We start from the raw sequence: 21,325 nt of genomic DNA on the forward strand, positions 1-21,325 counted from the left end.
AGATTGGTATGACTGTTAACATTAATGACAAATCCAAATATGTGGGTATTCATTAAATAAATGTCATATACAAAGTAAAGGTGACCAAGGCCTCCAAGTATTCCGAGCTGGAATCGAACCAGCGTACTTTGTTAACCGGACGGATGCCTGTAAATCCACTCGGCCATCGGATCACAAAAGCAAGGGTCGAAATTTTCAAGTAAGGTACAGCGGGTCATATCTCGACTGGGGGGCAATTGTAACTAATCCATTTTCCATTATTACACTATAATGTTGAGTTCTACATGTATCCACTTAACACGCCTACGATATATAATCGGTGGATACTTACTCTATTTAATAATGCAAACATTGCAAAACATGGAAAAAATGGGCCAGTTACATCTCCCCCCCCCCAGTCGAGGTTTGCCCCGCTGTACCTTATACGACACAATGTCATGATGGTCGAATGGTTTTGTAGGCATCCGTCCGGTTAACGGAGTACGCTGGTTCGATTCCAGCTCAGAACACTTGGAGGCCTTGGTGACTTTTTATTTGTATATGACATTTATTTAATGTTTATAGTATAATAGTAGTGAGACTACTTAAAAATACAAATTAAAATATTTTCAATGAAAATAATTCGATTTGATAGAAGATGTGGGGGTATTCAATGAAAAACATACACTACGGACAGTAATGCGAAATATTGGACAAACGCTGGAATATAATATTATCGGAGAGGCAAAGGCGCTCACAAATATTTGAACATGTAAACATCTCTTTAAGCACCTGGATATCTCTACGTCTGAAGTCTGATACAACAGGGTACTTTCCTATACTTAAATTTAAGCAGTGCATGAAATAAAGCACCAGATAATTAGAAGAAAAAAATATGTGCAGTCGTTTTTTTCTACACGTAATTTCTATTTGGGCCATTTTTTTCAAAGTTGTCCACCCCACTTTTTTGTAACATGGGTAATTTTTACGCGATACATACTCAGAATCGAGAGCTCTTTCGATCCTGATAGGAGAAAAAAAATGTCCTAGGATTTCCATACATTTTTTCGAACCTTCCATTCCGTTACCGCCATACAAAATGTATGAAAAAATGGTAACGGAATAGGAAAAAAACCTTGGGACACTTTTTTTTTCCTATTAAGATTGAAAGAGCTCGCGAATCTGAGTGAAAAGCACATAAAAATTTCCAAATCCAAAAAAAAGTGGGGTGGACAACTTAAAAAAAAATGGCTCATTTAATAAATCGGCTAGAAAAAGTTAATGAGTTGACCGTGACGTCACTAAGGGCCAGTTGCATCAACCACATTTGACAGACATCGTCACGCAGCAGAGGTCTATGGAACTTCCCATACAATAAAATTTAACGAATGCTTTAACGGTGACGGACGGTTTGGTGCAATCGGCCCTATGTTTTTTATCATAATTAATTCCATTTTATTTGACTAGTAGGAAAGTAGCCTATTGTAGTAGCATATCAGCTAGTTCAATTAGATGTACTACCGAACTAGTGTACAAAACAGAACTAAGGGGCGGTATCAGAGATTTTTTTTATACGAGCGTATTTCTACGAGCTTATACGCGCGCATAGATCAAATGTAGGGAACGTTAGGAGCGTATAAGCGCGTAAGAGACGAATTAAACGCGCATATAAGCTTTTAAACCATATACGCTGGCCCGGCGTCTTATAGTCATTTTCTAAATTGAGGAAGTCTAAATTGAATACAATCTACCTAAGGCCTTACGACTATTGACTTAAAGTTCGAATTTGTTCTTGAGATCTGCGATGTCGTTTTCTGAGCAGTTTTCTACAGTTTTACAGTGTTCGAGGAGGCTGTTGAGCGCTGAAAATAAAAATTAAATATTGTTAAGAAAAAAAAACCTTACCGAATATAGGGTGTTACCAAATTAGTCACGGATATTTTAAGGGACGTTAATTAACATCAAAACAATTAACCTCTGGAACGCCGTTGTCAAAACTTTGCTGCTGAATTATGGTCCCGGATTTGTAAGTTCACATTTTTGACACATTTGTTTTGAAGTATGTTGCGATGTGGCTAAGACGTAACGTTTGCCAAATCTAGCGATTAATTTCGAATTGGTTGAATCGATTAGGCCGTATGTACAAGGAGGCGCTTAAACAAATATACGATTTCTATCAACTTACTGAAATGTCATTTGAATAGAAATGACAGACTCTGCCACAGCACTAGTTTAAAAATAAAAATGAATGATAAATGACATAATAAATAAATCCTGCGTGATAAATTAATATCGTAAAATACTCACTAACGAAGATCCGCAAAAATGTAACATGTGTTAGATTATGTTTAAAGTAAGCGAAATATTGATTTTAAGTACTTAATTTATTTAAATATTATTACAGGATTTTATTTAAAATTTCATTAGGTTGTGCGAGTTTACGTTTAGTGTACTCTGTCACGTGTCAAAGAGAGGTTCTTACAGCTCTGGGACAATTATAACCTTCAATGTGTTAATTACAAATTAAATTGTCTGGGACAGATATTAAAAAAACGGGCCAAGTGCGAGTCGGACTCGCCCACCGAGGGTTCCGTACAAACTTTCTTTCAAAATACCTAGTAAAAATAATCTCATATTTTCATATAACTCTAATGACTTGACTAGAAGACAAAAGTATAGGCACTAATGAGTATTATAGTGTATAGCGCCATCTCCCGGTCAATTTGCTAACTAATTTGCGCGACCTGGTTTTTCAGCGATAATTCTTTATAATGTTAACCGATTTAAACAGTTTTTACTTTATTGGACAGAAGATGGTTTACGTAACATCTCGTATTAATTTGATATACATCCGCAAGGGTGGGTAAATTGAATGTAAAAATCTGAAAAGTTTTTTGTGAATTAAAAAAAAAGTATTCAAAATACAAACACGATTATATTTTTCCTGTAATATATAGCATAAAACCAATGTTTACTAAAACTTTCATAATTTTTCGTTGGTAAACTTCGGAGATAATTCGGTATTTTTTTTTACATTTTCCTTCAAAATTATTTTTTTTTCCACAACAAAAAAATTATAAAAAATAGCTTATTTACGTTCAATTTGAGCTCTTTCCAACGATACCACACTTGACCTAGTAACTTGAAATTTACAGTTTGCCCCCCTTTCATTTTGGCCATTTTCTACAATTAAAATTAATATATTTAAAAAAATTATACTTTCTATTTGTAGAGGTTTACAATGTTCACAACTATTCCAAATTTCAAGTTGATAGCATTAGTAGTTCTCGAGATATTTAGGAATGTGACAGACGGACAGAGTCGCACCATAAGGGTTCCTGTTGTACCTTTTTGGTACGGAACTCTAAAAAACGGCACTAGAAATTAGAACAAAATTTTCATGATTTTTTGTTTTCATTTCCTTAACAAAAAAAAATCTAATTAATTTTCTAAATAACCATCCCCTATAATGGCTATAATGTAATTGCCTGTCAGGATGTTTAACACTGTCTCCGCCATACAAAATGTAAGAACAAGTGGTAACGGAATGTGAAAAAAAACCTTGGGACACATTTTTTCTTGTATTAGGATTAAAAGAGCTCGCAATTGTGGGTGGAAACCACATAAAAATCTCCGCGCAGGTATGACGTCACGGAGTGGTGAGCGAACTTGCTGACGTCACCGTGCAGTAACAAACCCTACTCCTGAGAAGCGTGTACTCACTGTGTTTGTCCTTGTCAGACAGGAACATCGCTAGCGCGGAAAATCTCTTCACGCCAGTCAGCCCGCGCAGGTATGACGTCACGGAGTGGTGAGCGAACTTGCTGACGTCACTGTGAAGAAACAAACCCTACTCCTGAGAAGCGTGTACTCACTGTGTTTGTCCTTGTCAGACAGGAACATCGCTAGCGCGGAGAATCGTTTAACACCAGTCAGCCCGCGCAGGTATGACGTCACGGAGTGGTGAGCGAACTTGCTGACGTCACCGCGCAGTAACAAACCCTACTCCTGAGAAGCGTGTAGTCACTGTGTTTGTCCTTGTCGGACATCGCTAGGGCGGAGAATCTCTTCACGCCAGTCAGCCCGCGCAGGTATGACGTCACGGAGTGGTGAGCGAACTTGCTGACGTCACTGTGCAGTAGACGAACAAACCCTACTCTTGAGAAGTTGGTACTCACTGTGTTTGTCCTTGTCAGACAGGAACATCGCTAGCGCGGTGAATCTCTTCACGCCAGTCAGCCCGCGCAGGTATGACGTCACGGAGTGGTGAGCGAACTTGCTGACGTCACTGTGCAGGAGACGAAGGAACTCCGAGAGGACCGGGCTTTCGAGCGCGTTCGCGAATATTGCGGGGATCTTGGACGGGTCTATAATCTGTGAAAAGAAATTAAAGATAGATGATCTATTCTCCGTATAGGTATGTAGTCTGACCAGAAATATATGACTATTGTGAAGAGGGCGCTGTTATTCTGATGTAAGCGGTGACAGTTGAGTATAGTATAAAGAAAATAGTTCTAATGAAATTACGAATTGATTGATTGTTTACTATCAGGGGGCCGATTTTTGAGTCTCACTGTCACTAAAATACCGGTTGAAAACGGTGAATTGCCTATTATTTTCAGTGACAATTTTCTGAATTCGAACGCCGTGAGACTCAAAAATCGGCCCCCAGGCAAGTAAAATTTTTTTTTGTCCGGCATATAAAAAAGTTAAAGTAGAACTTACACTCAAATAATCGGACTTGGCCTGATCATTGCCCCGCAGCATCTTCCACTCTTGCATGAACTGGACACTGTTGGTCGGAGGCACCATGTTTTCTTTCAGCACTTCCTTCTGCGGCAGGTCTGCTAGCAGCTTCTCTGATGCTGGACTGACTATTTCTTTCTGTAAGGTAAAATAAAAAAGGTCATCATCATCCCAAATCTCAGTCTTTTTTTTATTATGAATGGGTAAGAAAAATGTACCGTATAACCTAACAACAAAATTAAAATTTTGAAAAAAACCCCGACCGCGAATTAGTGGACCGATTTTCAAGAAACATGGCTAAGAACACTCCCGACTAAATCAGCTTTCAAACAAAAAAAAACTAAATCTAAATCGGTTCATCCGTTCGGGAGCTACGATGCCACAGACAGACAGACAGACACCTCAAACTTATTCGTTTTTGCGTCAGGGGTTAAAAAGATATTGATACAATATTTCTCGCCTTCACATCAGTCTTCATATCCCCCGCGTTGTCTATGACTTGCGTCTCCTTAGCCTTGTTGTTATTGTTGTTGTTGTCTCCGTGAGACAGGGTGTCTTCTAGTTCCACCATTTGAAGGATTCTAGTACAAATGTACAGTGAAATATACTAATTATGTTCTTACCTTGACTTCAGCCTTCATCTCCCCCGCGTTGTCTATGACTTGCGTCTCCTTAGCCTTGTTGTTGTTGTCTCCGTGAGACAGGGTGTCTTCTAGTTCCACCATTTGAAGGATTCTAGTACAAATGTACAGTGAAAGATACTGATTATTTCTTACCTTGACTTCAGCCTTCATATCCCCCGCGTTGTCTATGACTTGCGTCTCCTTAGCCTTGTTGTTGTTTGTTGTCTCCGTGAGACAGGGTGTCTTCTAGTTCCACTATTTCAAGGATTCTAGTACAAATGTACAGTGAAAGATACTGATTATTTCTTACCTTCACATCAGGCTTCATATCTCCCGCGTTGTCTACGATTTGCGTCTCCTTAGCCTTGTCGTCGTTGTTGTTGTTGTCTCCGTGAGACAGGGTGTCCTCTAGTTCCACTATTTGGAGTCTGGTCGGAGGTTTCTCTGGTTCCGATTTGCCGAGGGGAATCTCGTGAATTGGGATGGATTTTAGGGCTCTCTGAAAAAAGGTGTATGGATGAGTACTTTCAAAATATACACATATTTTATCACTTCCTGAGTTGAAGTGCCACATTTTAGACTGCACCAAATAAATATACATAATTACGAAAATACTTCTTAGAATAATTAACAGCCACATTTTTTATTATACCACGTCGATGACAAACACAGGTTTGATGACAGTGATCCCCTCACTGACTCCATCTCTTCACCATTCCAGTTCGCTTGGTGGTTTGACTTCCTTCACCCGTTGGTCTTGGAGCTGTATGATCTTACCTTGGACCGGAGATGAGGCAGTTTCTTCACAGGTTTGATGACAGTGATCCCTTCACCAACTCCAACCCTCCACCATTCCAGTTTGTTGGTTTGACTCACCCGTTGGTCTTGGAGCTGTATGATCTTACCTTGGACCTGAGATGAGGCGGTTTCTTCACCGGTTTAATAACAGTGATCCCTTCACCAACTCCGTCTCTCCACCGTTCCAGTTCGCTTGGTGGTTTGACTTCCTTCACCGGTTCATCTTGGAGCTCTACAATCTTTGGTTGCCCGGTCTTCGGGAAGGACTTGGTTTCACTGGTCGGGGTTGAGTTGGGTGACGATTTTGATTTGAGCTGCAATCAAAAAAGTGAATTAAAAATATGAAATCACTATTTTGCGATTTATACACGTTAATAGGCCCTAATGTATGATGGTATAGGCCACTTGCCTCCTAGTTAAATCAGCTTCTTTTCAGAACTGTCAAAACGAATTTGAACAACTTGCTAATATGGAATTTATATGAAATCGAATTGAGTGACGTCACGGTCTACTCAGTTACTTTATATATTTCTACCTGACTTATTAAATAGAAATTGGAATTCAAAATAACTTCTGTTCATGTTTATCTTATAATTATCTGATGCTTTATTTCGTGCGTGGTATAATAGTATTTTTCAGTACAGATGGTGTTTTTTTTACGCACTAGTGCGAGAAGTGGTTCATTATATGTCAGGTCGAAACTTCGGAGGTCTATCTGTACTGAAAAACGTCGTTCGATACACGTGCGAAAAGGAAATTCGTAACTCGTGTCGATTTAAAACACTCCCTTCGGTCGTGTTTTAATTTATCGCCACTCGTTTCGAACTTCCTCTTTTTCGCACTTGTATCGAAATGTACTATTATGCAACTGGCGTTTAAGTGAGGTCAAAAAAGACGAGTGGCGTGAGTAACAATTGGAGGCGAAGCCGAAAATTGTTAATAAAGACGCCACGAGTATTTTTTGACTCAGTTAAACACCGTTGCATACAATACTTTTTCTACGACCATGCACTTACTTTTTAATAGTTTTCTAGAATAACTTTCGTGAAATTCGCACTATTTCCTGTATTTTGACTTGTCGGCCTCCCCTCTGTTCCTGTACTCACCCTGTCGCTCTCACTCCCCCCCCGCCGCCGCCACCATCTGATAGCTGTGACTTCACCATATTATTATTATTTGTCTGTCTTTTCCATATCTCGGGACCATGGGGTCCCGGACCTTTGGGAGGCATGCGTGGGGCCGAAGCCAACAGCACAGAGGCCCTTTTAGACATTTTAATCTAAAGGCAAGGGATACACGTGGCGGATACCATCCCCGAGCGCACAATATGATACAACCGGAGATGGTCCCCGCCAGGTGCAAAGACTATTGCAGTGCAGCACTTTTGTGCTGCGATGGGAGCTAAGGTCATGGGTTATTGTTTTGAAAGTTGGATGAACTGGTTAAAGGGCTATGGGAGGAGACTATCGGACACCTGCCGTGACAATTAGTCTCACAATTGTAAAAGGCAGGCGGTGACTCGCCAACTCATTGAGTGGGCCCTGCAAAACGGCCGCACGCACGGTGCGACAACAGAGCAACACTTGAGAGTGGCTAAAAGGTTGTCGAGATAATTATTATTATTTCGTTTTAGACAGGCAGCTGATGCTGGTACGTCTAAATCATAGTTCACTTTGCACGATTTCACTACTTAGATAGTTTGTCTAGTCTATTTTTAAATTGATTAACACTGGTAGAGTTCACAACTTCAGAGGGTAATTTGTTCCAAGCTTGCACTATTCTGTTTGTAATGAAGTTTTTACCGATATTTGTTTTGTGCTTTGTTGTTACAAGTTTTATGTTGTGTCCTCTTGTGCGCGTGTTTAAATTTCGAGTGAACAGGTCGACTAGTTCTGGACAGTACAATATAGTGTTACTAGCTTTTTCCCGCGGCTTCGCTCGCTTTAAATTCGCAAATTGCGGAATGCTCCATACACACAGAACTTAATTTAGATAGAAGAAACAAATTCATATATTTGTATAGGGGCCGAGCCTGTCAAATTTTGTACTGAAGTTGATTCTTGCCTGTAATTTTAAATATGTTTCAGGCTCTTGATTGTTCATAATTTTTGTGTTGTTGCAATTGAATATCACGTAACGAGGCATTTTTTATGTTTTGGTTGACTTCAACATTGACGCCCGAAAGCTGCAAGCTGCGAGTAAAGACGGACAACTCAGTGGATTTCACTGAGTTCATTTGACACGCTAAGTAGATACGTTTGCTTGATCTATGGTATATATGACATCTGTGTCCATACAAATTTCCACCCCTCATTTCAGGGAAGTGGGGGAGTTAGAAAGAGACAAAAAGTAGCCTATGTCACTCTCCATCTCTTCAACTATCTCCATTTAAAAAATCACGTCAATTCGTCGCTCCGTTTTGCCGTGAAAGACGGACAAACAAACAGACACACACACTTTCCCATTTATAATATTAGTATGGATATTATGTGCTTTCTAAACTACCCCTTTTCCGTATTAGTGCGGAGAGATAGTTTCTTTCAGACTTTTTAGGGACCGGCCACATCTAAGAGACGCATGTCCTGAGGTGCGGAACGGACGTCCGCGCCACCTGGGGGCGCGTCTTACGTCCTTCCTATACAAAATGTACTGAGGAGACGTTTTTTGAATTACATTCAGGCGGCGTGGCGGAGACGTCCGTTGCGCGCCCCGAGACACGCGACGCTTAAGTGGGAACGCTACCTAAAGAGAGACATGTGACGTCACACGCAGCGTGGGTACACCGACGACCTAGTCAAGTCAAGATTGCAAGACGACAGTGCAGTCACCAGGCCCCGTAGCCGAATGGCATTTCTGCAACGCGAAACACCACCGTAACGTAGTCTGGCTCTGTCGCGCCCATACGCAAGAGCGATAGAGATAGATAGCTACGAAAGAGATAATTATTATCGTGAGCGTTTCGTGAGCATTTGTGCATTCGGCTACGCACACAGACAATATTGATCTGAAACCTGGAACGGGTGAAACTCACCTCAAACAAGTCTTCATCAGCCTCCTGGCCGCAACAACAAAAGGTTTCATATCACAAGGAGTTTCTACCAGTCAACATAAAGGGCCACTAAATTTGGTTTAATTCCTATTGGGTAACTAACCTAACCACAAAATTAAAATTTTGAATAAACCCCCGACCGCGACATAGTAGACCGATTTTCATGAAACATGGCTAAGAACACTCCCGACTAACTCAGCTTTCAGACAAAAAAAAACTAAATCCATATCGGTTCATCCGTTCGGGAGCTACGATGCCACAGACAGACACAAACATAGACAGACAGAAAAACAGACAGACAGACAGACAGACACGTCAAACTTTATAACACCCCGTCATTTTTGCGTCGGGGGTTAAAAAGTAATTTTTATTTATTTATTTATTAGTAAAAACATGTTTACATGACCTTACAGTAAAACCAATGCGTCACGAAACTTAGATAACAAAAAACACAGAAAATAAAGAAAACAAAATTAAAAATAAAATTAAACAATTGATTTGGGCGATGACGTCACAGCGTGGCTCCGTTGCGTCGTTTGCCCCGGTGTGGGATTTGGCAGGTTGCCCCGGAACCGCCGAAAAACCACACCTTTCGGCCAGAAGTCTGCGCTCGCGATGGTGTCCTGCAGCGGCCGCGGCACGCGCACAACGAACGAGCTGAAGTGCACGTAGTGACGCGACTGCAGCTGTTGCACCCACAGCGTTTGATTTTGACCTTCTTAGGGCATTTGAACAGTACATTTGTACCCGCCCTTAATTCAAGAAGAAAGAAAAAGAAAAAAAGAAAGAAAAAAAAAAAGAAGAAAGAAAGCCCGGCGCCGTAATTTGTAACTTACCTCCTCAGTTCCTTTCCCATTCTGTTTCTAAGGTAATTTCTTCTTTCACACCTGTGAATTGTGAGGTTCCAAGATGAGGGTCTGACTTAGGTCTCGCAAGGAATCCCGGAGAGGTCTAGTCAAGTCAATATAGTAGGAGGTAGGGCATAGCGAATGATATTCCGCTTTGTGTGGTAGGGCACAGCACAGCGGATATCGTCTCGCTCGAATCTAGAGCAGAGCCCAACTGGGGTAGTACCTCCGCCTTACAGAAGACCGCAGCCAAATAGCACTAGACCCTACTCATAGTGTTGTGTTCCTGTCGGTGAGTAAGGCTGCCAGAGCTCAACGAGGGTGCGGTGTGCTGATGACGGGAGGACTTACGGAACTAACTTGTTCCGTTTATTGTCCTTTGAGTCGTCGGCAACCCGAACCCTCCTTGGAACTTGTACACTCCTTTTTCCACCCCACAAAAGGGAATGTACAAGTTTCTAATGGGGTGGCAACGCGCATGTGACACTGTTTGAGTTGCAGGCGTCCATAGGTTACGGTGACCGCTTTACATCAGGCGGGCCGTATACTTGTTTGCCATCGACGTAGTATAAAAAAAAAAAAAAAGTCAAAGCCACTCTTCACTATAATCGACTCTGATATTTATTATTAATTTACGTGGCATGGTGTAAAAACTTACCATAAGCGCTGGTAGCCGTGCGGTGAGTGCGTGGGACTTTCGTTCCGGAGGTCGCGGGTTCGAACCCCGGCTCGCACCAATGAGTTTTTCGGAACTTATGTGCGAAATGTCATTTGATATTTGCCAGTCGCTTTTCGGTGAAGGAAAACATCGTGAGGAAACCGGACTAATTCCAATAAGGTCTAGTTACCCTTCGGGTTGAAAGGTCAGATGGCAGTCGCTTTCGTAATACACATCCTAGTGTCACAACTTACCCCCTTAGTTCCCATTCTGTTCCTAAGGTCATCTCTCTGCTTCCTCGCCTGTGAGTTGTGAGGTTCCAACTTCAAGACTTCATTAAGGTCCTGCGAAGCAGCCCGAAGGGACCCTAGGCGCTCCCTTGCGGTGGCGCGGCGTTTGTAGGCCTTCACATAGTGGTATAGTCTATAGTATATACATCCTAGTGTCACAACTTACCCCCTTAGTTCCCATTCTGTTCCTAAGGTCATCTCTCTGCTTCTTTGCCTGTGAGTTGTGACGTTCCAACTTCAAGACTTCATTAAGGTCCTGTGAGGCAGCCCGGAGCGACCCTAGGCGCTCTCTAGCGGTGGCGCGGCGTTGGTAGACCCTCACATAGTGGTACAGTATATACATCCTAGTGTCACAACTTACCCCCTTAGTTCCCATTCTGTTCCTAAGGTCATCTCTCTGCTTCCTCGCCTGTGAGTTGTGTGGTTCCAACTTCAAGACTTCGTTAAGTTCCTGTGAAGCAGCCCGGAGCGACCCTAGGCGCTCTCTAGCGGTGGCGCGGCGTTGGTAGGCCTTCACATAGTGGTACAGTATATACATCCTAGTGTCACAACTTACCCCCTTAGTTCCCATTCTGTTCCTAAGGTCATCTCTGTGCTTCCTCGCCTGTGAGTTGTGTGGTTCCAACTTGAAGACTTCGTTAAGGTCCTGTGAAGCAGCCCGGAGCGTCCCTAGGCGCTCTCTAGCGGTGGCGCGGCGTTGGTAGGCCTTCACATAGTGGTACAGTATATACATCCTAGTGTCACAACTTACCCCCTTAGTTCCCATTCTGTTCCTAAGGTCATCTCTCTGCTTCCTCGCCTGTGAGTTGTGAGGTTCCAGCTTTAGGACTTCGTTAAGGTCCTGTGAGGCAGCCCGGAGAGACCCTAGGCGCTCCCTAGCGGTGGCGCGGCGTTGGTAGGCCTTCACATAGGTGGGATCGAGGCGGATGGCTGTTGTACAGTCGGCCTCGGCTTGGTGGAGACTGGAAGGGTGATATTGAATGTTACTAAACAAATTTCCATGAAAATTTAACTGACTGACTAGTATAGAAAGCTCTTTTCGTGTGAATGAGATGAGTATGTTATATATGTTATATATAATATTAGTTATGAAAAAGGAGTTCTAGACCGGGGACCTAAGTCACTGTACAGTTATGTCAGAAAGCAACTTTCATCTAAAGTAGCCGTCCCACCTTCGCTTAGAGATGATCTTACCCAGCAGGTAATAAATAACTGTCATGAAGTAGCAAATATATTTGCCAAACAATTTGAGAAGTCGTATGTTCGCGAACCGCTGAATGGACTAATGCATGAAGTAAATGTAGCCAGAGTTAACAACTCTATTGAAAATGTTGAGTTCACACCGGATTTAGTTAGTAAAGCGATCTTGAGTTTCGACGAAAGTTCATCAATGGGACCTGATGAAATACCTGCAGTTTTGTTAAAGAGATGTATAAAGTGCCTTGCACCTCAATTATCCCATATAATGACATTATCACTTAGAGAACAGAGATTGCCCCCTGATTGGAAAAATGCCAACGTAACGCCTATTTATAAGAAAGGAGACAAACTGGTGGCAGGAAATTACCGACCAATAAGCCTCACTTGTATAGCCTGTAAAGCAATGGAAAAAATTATAACATGTGAATTGAGAAACTTCATTGCAAGAGAGCAGATCATTGTCGACGAACAACATGGTTTTACGCCAAAGAGATCAACAGTAACTAACCTGTTATGTTGTGTTGACAAGTGGACAAGCAGCTGGAATGAAAAGATACCGACGGATGTTATATACCTGGATTATGAAAAAGCATTCGACCGCGTCCCGATAAACCGACTGCTCGTCAAGTTGGACCACTTTGGAATTCGCGGAAAATTGCTCAACTGGATAAAAGACTTTTTGACGGGCAGGAAGTTTCGGGTACGAGTTGGAGAGCACCTCTCGGACCCGCATGACGTCCACAGTGGGGTTCCGCAAGGTTCAGTGCTTGGACCAATGCTGTTTGGGATTTTCTTGACAGATCTCAGACAAGTTGTAGAGTCAGATTTGTTTTTGTTTGCTGATGATACAAAGATCATGGGAAACCCGCTTATCAGCCACAACATCATACAGCAGGACTTAGACCGTATTGTACAATGGACTAAAGATTGGCTAATAACTCTCAATGCGGAAAAGTGCACTGTACTCCACATAGGTAAAAACAACCCTGAGCATACGTATTGTATTGACTCTAAAAGTTTGGAGAGAGTTACTTCTCAGCGAGATCTTGGTGTCATTATAACTAATAACTTAAAATGGGAAGAACACATATTACAGCTTACCAAAAAGGCCAACTCTATGTTATACATGATTAGAAAAGCCTTTCGCTATATGGACAAGAAGCTCTTTATTAGAATCTACAAGACGTACGTAAGACCATTGCTGGAATATGCGTTCCAAATTTGGAATCCATATTTTCGAAAAGATATTAGTCTGATTGAAAAAATCCAAAGAAGGGCAACAAAACTGGTACCATCTCTTCGCAACCAACCTTATGAAGACAGGTTAAAAGAATTGGGTCTGACAACCTTGGAGCAACGAAGACAACGCGGCGACTTAATAGAAACGTACAAAATACTCACAGGACACTATAATGTACCTTCATTAAGTGACATTTTCACTCGGAGTGTGTGTGACAGATTGAGAGGACATTCCCTGAAGTTGACACGGACACAGAGTAGTAGCAACCCTAGACGTCACTTCTTATCTAACCGCGTAGTGAGAGTGTGGAACAGTTTGCCCGAAACCGTAATCAGTGCACCTACAGTGAACTCTTTTAAAAACAGACTCGACAAATATTTATTGAATGGACAAAACACAAGTGCATCAGGACATTGACGTGCACGTATCAGCTTTAAGCTGCCTGTGCATTAGCAAATAATAATAAATAATAATAATAATAATACATACTATATTATAGGACATTATTTCTTACACAGATTGACTGAGTCACACAGTAAGGTCAAGAAGGCTTGTGTTGTGGGTACTCAAACAACGATATATATAATATACAAATACTTATTATACATAGAAAACATCCATGACTCAGGAACAAATATCTGTGTCATCCATCACACAAATAAATGTCCTTACCAGGATTCGAACCTGTGACCGCGGCGTAGCAGGCAGGCAACTAATACATAAGAAAGTAAATTACATTTTGATCTGGTCTATAAAACCATTTTGTTTTTATTTGTGGTGTGTGCCGGGATTGTTCCTACTTATTTATGTACTTTTTTACTATAGAAACGCCAATGAAATTGAATATTACCCTGACCTGACTTATTTTTTTTTTTTTTTTTATTATAAATGGGCTTACTCTTGACCACAGACTAGCCAAAGGCAAAGACGTGGCCTACGATGGAGTGAGCTCGCCCAGAAGATGCCTGTTCACTCTTGATTTGAAGGTTGCCGGGTTATATTATTAGTGTAAAAAGACTGGTGATATTGATAGTTCACCGCTGGGTGAGTAACTATAAAGATCGCCAAACGCCGCGGTGTCTCTTTTATTTACACGGGAAGTGCCTAGGTGTCTCGAAATGAATTATTTCATGTTATATGTTAATCCCGGTAAGGACATTTATTTGTGTGATGAGCACAGATATTTATTCCTAAGTCATGGATGTTTTCTATGTATATTGTCGCTTAGCACCCATGGTACAAGCTTTGCTTAGTTTGAGGCTAACTTGATCTGTGTAAGGTGTCCCCAATATTTATTTATTTTAATAATATATTTACCTGTCTTTCTTGAGATAGCACAGTCCTCGGTTGGCGTAGTATATGGCATCATCCTTTACAAGCTCTATGGCTCGGTTGTAGCATGCAATTGCCTCATCCCATTTCTCCATCTTTACAAAACTGTTGCCCTGAAATAAATAAACTTTTTAACAAAAAATAAAACTCGCCTTCAAAAATAAGCGCGTTACAAAACACGGAGAAACTAAAAAGCAAAAAATAATAAACCTTTGAATTCAGATTTCTTATAGTATTGCAATAATCTAAACATCCAAATTATAAACAAATCAATTATTTTTGCAGTCGGTACCAGACCTGTTCGTCGCCTTGCTATTGCCTGTTTGCCCCACCCAACCATACGCAGGCTGGCACATACATACAAAAAAAAAAAAAAAAAACATTCAGTCGAATTGAGAACCTCCTCCTTTTTTGAAGTCGGTTAAAAAAGGACATATTGTTACTGTGGGTATGCCTCTAAGCGCTGGTAGTCCAGCGGTAAGTACGTGCGACATTCGTTCTGGAGGTCGCGGGCTCGAACCCCGGCTCGCAGTTTCGGCTCGGAGTTTTACGGAATTTATGTACGAAATGTCATTTGAAATTTGCCAGTCGCTTTTCGGTGAAGGAAAACATCGTGAGGAAAACGGACTAATTTTAATATGATCTAGTTTACCCTTCGGGTTGGAAGGTCAGGTGGCAGTCGCTTTCGTAAAAACTAGTGCCTACGCCAAATCTTGGGATTAGTTGTCAAAACGGACCCCAGACTCCCATGAGCCGTGGCAAATGCCGGGATAACGCAAGGAGGATGATGATGACGCCTCTAGGACAGTAATCTGACAGACACGTCAGTAAACTGCAGGGAATTGGGCCGAAATAATGCTGATTATTGCAGCAACATTAGAAACTTGTACACTTTCCTTTTTTGAAGAACGAATTACAGTATAGGCTAGTTTTAGTGTCACACGGACCTACCGCACGGAGTCATCCGCACTGGACTAATATGTGTTAACGTCAGGGAGTGTTTTAGAGTGGCGCGGATGGGTCTGCACGGACGACAACATCAACTTCATACAAATTGGTCAGCTCCGCGTGACACTAAAACCAGCCTATACTGTAATTCATCAGGAATACCTCGTCAAAGAGATCATTCCACAGCCGGAGCTTTTGCAGGAGGAAATTCCTCTGAAACCACATGGTGCACAACCATTTAGGTTGCAAGGTGGTGTACCTGCTTCTGTTCTGTCATCCCTGCACTATGTCATGGTCAGATGCTCAACCAACCCCAGAACCATGTTCTCTATATGTTAATAATCCATATGTTCTAAATATAAACATTGAGTTAATAATGCCATCTCTCCAGGCCTAACATATGTGTGGTGTGGTCGGGAGGTTAGTTTTGCGCCGATGCAAGTCCTCAGGGTTGGCTAGAACCTTGAAATGTAGATGTCGCTGGTAATGCACAACTACATCATGGTGACCGGCAATCCAAAGATGTGGGTTCGAGTCCCACGTTGGCCAGAGTCGATCACTTCTGATTTTTTCATTGCAATTGATGTTTGCATTTTTAACTTGTGTTCTCTATATGGTAAATTACACAATACTTACTCTCTCTTTCTCATGATGGGCCTCCTGCCGCATCTTGTCCATTTTTGCCGGCTGGCTCTTTTTGCTGTCTAGGGACGTTGGGCCCACATCTTCCATGTCTATTTCCTCACAGGCCTTGTCCTGAAAATGAGACATATTTTCAACACTATTGCATTTGTTTTAAGATAACCTTGGCTGAATTAAAAGCACTGGGCCTTGTTTCACTTAAGTTAAGGCCCTATTATAGTTGTAGTATACCTTGAAGCATTTTTTTGTTTCTACAAGGATTCCTAGCAACATAAATTTATACTTGACCATTTTAATGATAAGAAACTTTATTACATTTACAATAAAGTAATATAGCCATGCCACAAAATTAAAATTTTGAAAAAACCCCCGACCGCTACACATTGGACCGATTTTCATGAAACATGGCTAAGAACACTCCCGACTAACTCAGCTTTCAAACAAAAAAACTAAATCTAAATTAATTCATCCGTACGGGAGCTACGATACCACAGACAGAGTCACACACAGACAGACAGACAGGCAGACAAACACGTCAAACATATAACACACAATTGTTTCTGGATTGGGGGTTAAAAATAGTCAAATAAAGGTTAAAATGCCTATGGTAAAGATCACCAAAAAAATAACTAAAATAACTATCAACAATGTTATTTCTTTGTTCAGAGAACAAAGAAACCAATGCATGGTAGGCATATGAATACATTGGACACAAATTTGAATAACACAAAACAATAGCACTAGCACTTACAACATCAAAATTATCCCAAGCCTTGTAGTCAGACGACGGAATGCGTTTTTCAACCTTCTTTTTGGTCTCAACAATAGGTTTCTCTTTCTTCACTTTACTCCTCACTGGGGGTAAGTCCTGCCCTCAAAAAGGTTTATATACGTTAACAATTTCAGTCGAGGACCACTTAGAAATGAAGAGATATAGAATATCAACAGTATAAAGAAAAATACACCACCGTTTCACAAACCCTGCGACAGAGATAAAACTAGATACATTTCGTGTTACAGTACTATAACCTGGACTAAAGACACTAATATACATAGCTAACTATACTAGCTAGTGATTTACATGAGAAATATAACCGTAAATGACTGTAAACCTGCTCAAATTCGCCGTTCAATGCGGCCTCTTTACGTTTCATCTCAACCTCCCAGTTATTAAGGTCTGTGAGGTATGTTTGGAGATTTTTTACGTTATCCCGACACGCCTTCTGGATCTCTAAAGCTTTGTCCATTTTTTTCTGTACTTCTAAGGGTGGGAACGGGTATTTGTTACCTTCAATTCAATCACAAAAAATAGCGTTGTTAGATCAATAGCAATCGGTTGTCAATGTGAAATTGTGAAATAGTTTTTCACGTTGTCATGGCGCTGGCTTCGTTCGGAAACCTTATCGTATTCGCAAATGACAGTGGAAATAAATCTGTGCAAATTAGTTTATCATAGCAATTTTAATTGCTAATGTTAATTTTCCAATAAATTAAAAATTTTGTATGTTACCGCATTCAAATATTGCGTTATATTATGTTTACAAAATTTTTATTCCTATAAAAACTGGCCGTTTAAGTTCAAAAACTTTTATGAACGCCATTAAAGTTTTTTCTTCTAGTATTCTTCTTTTACGTTTAAGGGCTCAGCAGAAATCTAGACCAGCCAGCAATTTTTTATTTTAGCTTCAAGAATTTTGAATTTGTGTTCTTAGACTCTGGCACAACCACTTTGTCAGTAGAAATAGGCGCGTACTTTGAATTTCCTATAGGAGACCAACCATTCACATGTATTTTTTGTTAAATTTGCTGCCTTTTGTAAAATAAATATTTTCAAACAAATTTGACTAAACCTTGCTTCACCATTTTATTACTTATATATAAGAAGCATCCTAAACTACAGTCCATTAACCTTCAGTTTCAGAGGCCCTTTATAAATGCCGTGTAGGTAGAATAATTTTGGTCCAAATCCAATGATTTTGTAAAAATTCCACTGGGCCTTGCCCTGTGACACCTAATTGAAATAATTACATACGTTTATTGAGCTAATGTTACGTTATAATTAATTTCGCCATCGCTTCGTGGTCGTGCTCATCGGCGATTGATTGAAAGAGAATTCTGGGCCGCCGGCAAGGTCGGTAAAACTAATTTGGTTGCGCGGACATTGTTTTTGAAACATTTTAGAGATGATTTGCAGCAATTTTAATTTAATACTCGGTGGCAAACAAGCGTATGACCCGTCTGTTGGTAAGCTGTCACGTCACCATAAAGGAACAGAGACGAGTGGGTTATTGAATCAGAGACCTATTGCTCGTCATTGGGAAAATGATGATGATATATATAGCCTAAGGACGCCTACAACTAAAATGGTTTTTCTGATGCTGCTGGCCCTTTGAAGATCTATTATTGCCTACCTATTCGTTTTTATGGAACTTCATACTGTACTCAATGAAAATGTATGTCTCCTAAATATGGAGCAATTATAAGGCCGATTTTACAGAGCCTTATTAGATCTATCGCAAAATTCATGAATCAGAGGAATACAGAACCACACAGAACGTACCTAGTTTTTCAGAGAAGATGTGCATAATTACCAGAACCATGGTGTTGCTAGCACTGACCTTTTCGGTTAAAAATTGTAACTAAATATCATGTTGTCCATATTGCAGGTTTCCATTGCATCATCCCTCTAGAGTTATAGCTGAAACTTTAATGATACGACTATGGACGAAGCAATAAATTACTAACACTCATATTTATAATCTTACAACAGCTCACAGGGGGAGTGGAATCAACCACTCATCACTAAAGTAGACCTACCTCACTCATAGACCGTGCCATTGAATAAGACGTCTGTTTTGGTTCGTATTGTCATATTATTCTAACTTAAAAGTGTCCAATTTGCCCGACATCGTGAATGACACTATCTTTTCTCCTGGGTCCTGGAAGCATTTGTTCTGTTTTTGAATGTGGAGCCTTTTGTTACTCAATAAAAGTTCAAAATAATTTTGAAATACGTGCAAAAATTTGTACACGAGGACTTAGAGGAGGCTATACCTACGTTTGATCGATTGAACTATTAGCCGAGCATTTCCTAAATTACTTAGTAGTCAATTTATTTCCAAAAGATAGTCATGTGAACCGAATCTCGAAGGTCAGCGACCTTGACATGGGCCGAAATCGAAAACACGCAAGGTTTGGAAAGCAATAAGGTTGTGTGCTTCTTTTGGGTGCTGAGGCGGGTTGTAGGTGCTGCCAGTGCAGTGTGGACTTTAGAGACAGTAAAACGATTCTGTTCGAAATTTGAAAATGGCTTTATTTTAAAATTTCGAAAAGAACGGCCATGACCACTATGTCTTTATGACATCTTTTAATAAATAACCCCGAAAAATGCTGAAATTGTCTATTACTTTTAAATTTAAAAAAGTTTAGAAACCGGACCAAGCTAAATTGACAGCGATCTTGATAGCCGAGCCTGTCTGTAAATACAAGATTTAAGTAAACGTCATAATTTAAAAGAAAGTTGACTTGTGCTATCAAAATCACTGCCAACATAGCTTGGTCACTTGTAGTCTGACTAAGTATACCGTCTTAGTCTCAAGTTGTAGCACCCAAAATAAGCAAAAATATAGATTTTCTTGTTCCTACTGATTGACAAATTGTGATTGCCAGACTGTACCTCTGCCCATTTCTTCTAAAAGTATAAAAAAATAACACATATTCAAGACAAGGAAATAGAAGCGGAGAATTCTATATTTTTCGTTCGACTCGCTTATGCTTGGTGCTAGAATGAATACCTACTGATTGATACCCCTAGCGGTAAATTATGGCAAAATTGCTTGCAGTTGATGCGTAGGCGCTTACACGCATTAGGGCAGGTACATATTGAATGTTCATCATCATCATCATCATCATCATTGAATGTTACTTATTAGGTACGTTACGAAAGATATTATACTATAGGTACATCAGGTAGAAATATCGGGAAATAAAAAAAATAATAGGCTTCATTTGCAGGCGGCGTTGACTTCTCATAAAAATTTAGAAAGAAAAGTTTTTTATTTTATTTGCAAACATCATCATAAACAATTGTTGTTAACAAACAATAAACTAAAGAACAGACCATGTGTGTCAGCAAAAAGGCTCAAGCTCAGGATTGGGCTGCGGTGCTGATTTTAATTTGAATTTCGCGTATTTTGCTATTATTTAAATATAAGTGTAGGTACTGTTAAACCCTTTGTCAGTACAAAAAGATGGATATTTCCTCCGTGCTAGAAATGTAAAGAAAAACAATACCGATATTTTATTTAGAGCCAGACATAGTTAAGTTGCCTACGATTTTTATATCACACACTGCAATACGAGTAAATATATAATAGCTAAGACAAATTGTATTTCAAAGTCAAACTTCTATGAAAATATGATGTAACGTTTACTTAACATTCAATGCATGCAAGTCCTATGAAAACGGCTTGACTCTCTATGGAATTTATCAAAAATATATTTGCATACTAGTCGTGTACACTACGCCTAACCATTATTGAAATACATTGCGCATAAGTTAATTTATTAGAGTACTTACCACCCCAAGTGATAATTGAAATCTACTTCAAACTACTCACACCATCTTAATGCTTATCCGTTTACACATAATTTGAGGTAATGGCGGTAGTTTGATGGTAATTTTATAGTGTAATTTATAAATAGGTACGCAATTTTATAGTACCTACAGTTACCATCAATAGCAGTGTATGAAGCGACGCCCCAAAAGCAACAAACTTTTGTAAATAGGTACTTATAGGGTCTGGCCCCGAATGGCATTTCTCCGACGCCAAACGAAAGCGATACGCCGCTGGCTCTGTCGCGCCAATACGCAAGCGCGATAGAGATAGATATCTACTAGCGCTTCGTTTTGTGAGCGTTTCGTGAGCGATTGTGCCATTCGGCTAGCCACCCTGGCCTCGTAGCCGAATGG

The 21,325-nt window shown here is 40.4% G+C and overlaps 1 protein-coding gene across 2 annotated transcripts; it reads right to left on the bottom strand.

Moving 5' to 3' along the window:
* Nucleotides 1-1,142: 1,142 nt before the first annotated feature.
* On the bottom strand, nt 1,143-17,739 carry LOC125234913 (RNA polymerase II-associated protein 3-like). Of its 2 annotated transcripts, none has more exons than XM_048141333.1 (10): nt 17,642-17,739; nt 17,105-17,221; nt 16,348-16,467; nt 14,749-14,876; nt 11,743-11,953; nt 6,254-6,460; nt 5,659-5,847; nt 4,705-4,863; nt 4,158-4,353; nt 1,143-1,841 (listed from the first exon to the last, which is right to left on the bottom strand). In XM_048141333.1, the coding sequence occupies exons 3-10, from the start codon at nt 16,441-16,443 to the stop codon at nt 1,753-1,755; spliced, it is 1,275 nt and encodes a 424-aa protein (XP_047997290.1). In that variant the 5' UTR covers nt 16,444-16,467; nt 17,105-17,221; nt 17,642-17,739; the 3' UTR covers nt 1,143-1,752. The 2 variants fall into 2 exon arrangements, with proteins under 2 accessions (XP_047997290.1, XP_047997289.1); XM_048141332.1 differs by having other exon boundaries at nt 17,466-17,681.
* Nucleotides 17,740-21,325: the final 3,586 nt, after the last annotated feature.

This window comes from Leguminivora glycinivorella, chromosome 16 (genome assembly GCF_023078275.1).
Source record: "Leguminivora glycinivorella isolate SPB_JAAS2020 chromosome 16, LegGlyc_1.1, whole genome shotgun sequence".
Lineage (NCBI taxonomy): Eukaryota > Metazoa > Arthropoda > Insecta > Lepidoptera > Tortricidae > Leguminivora > Leguminivora glycinivorella.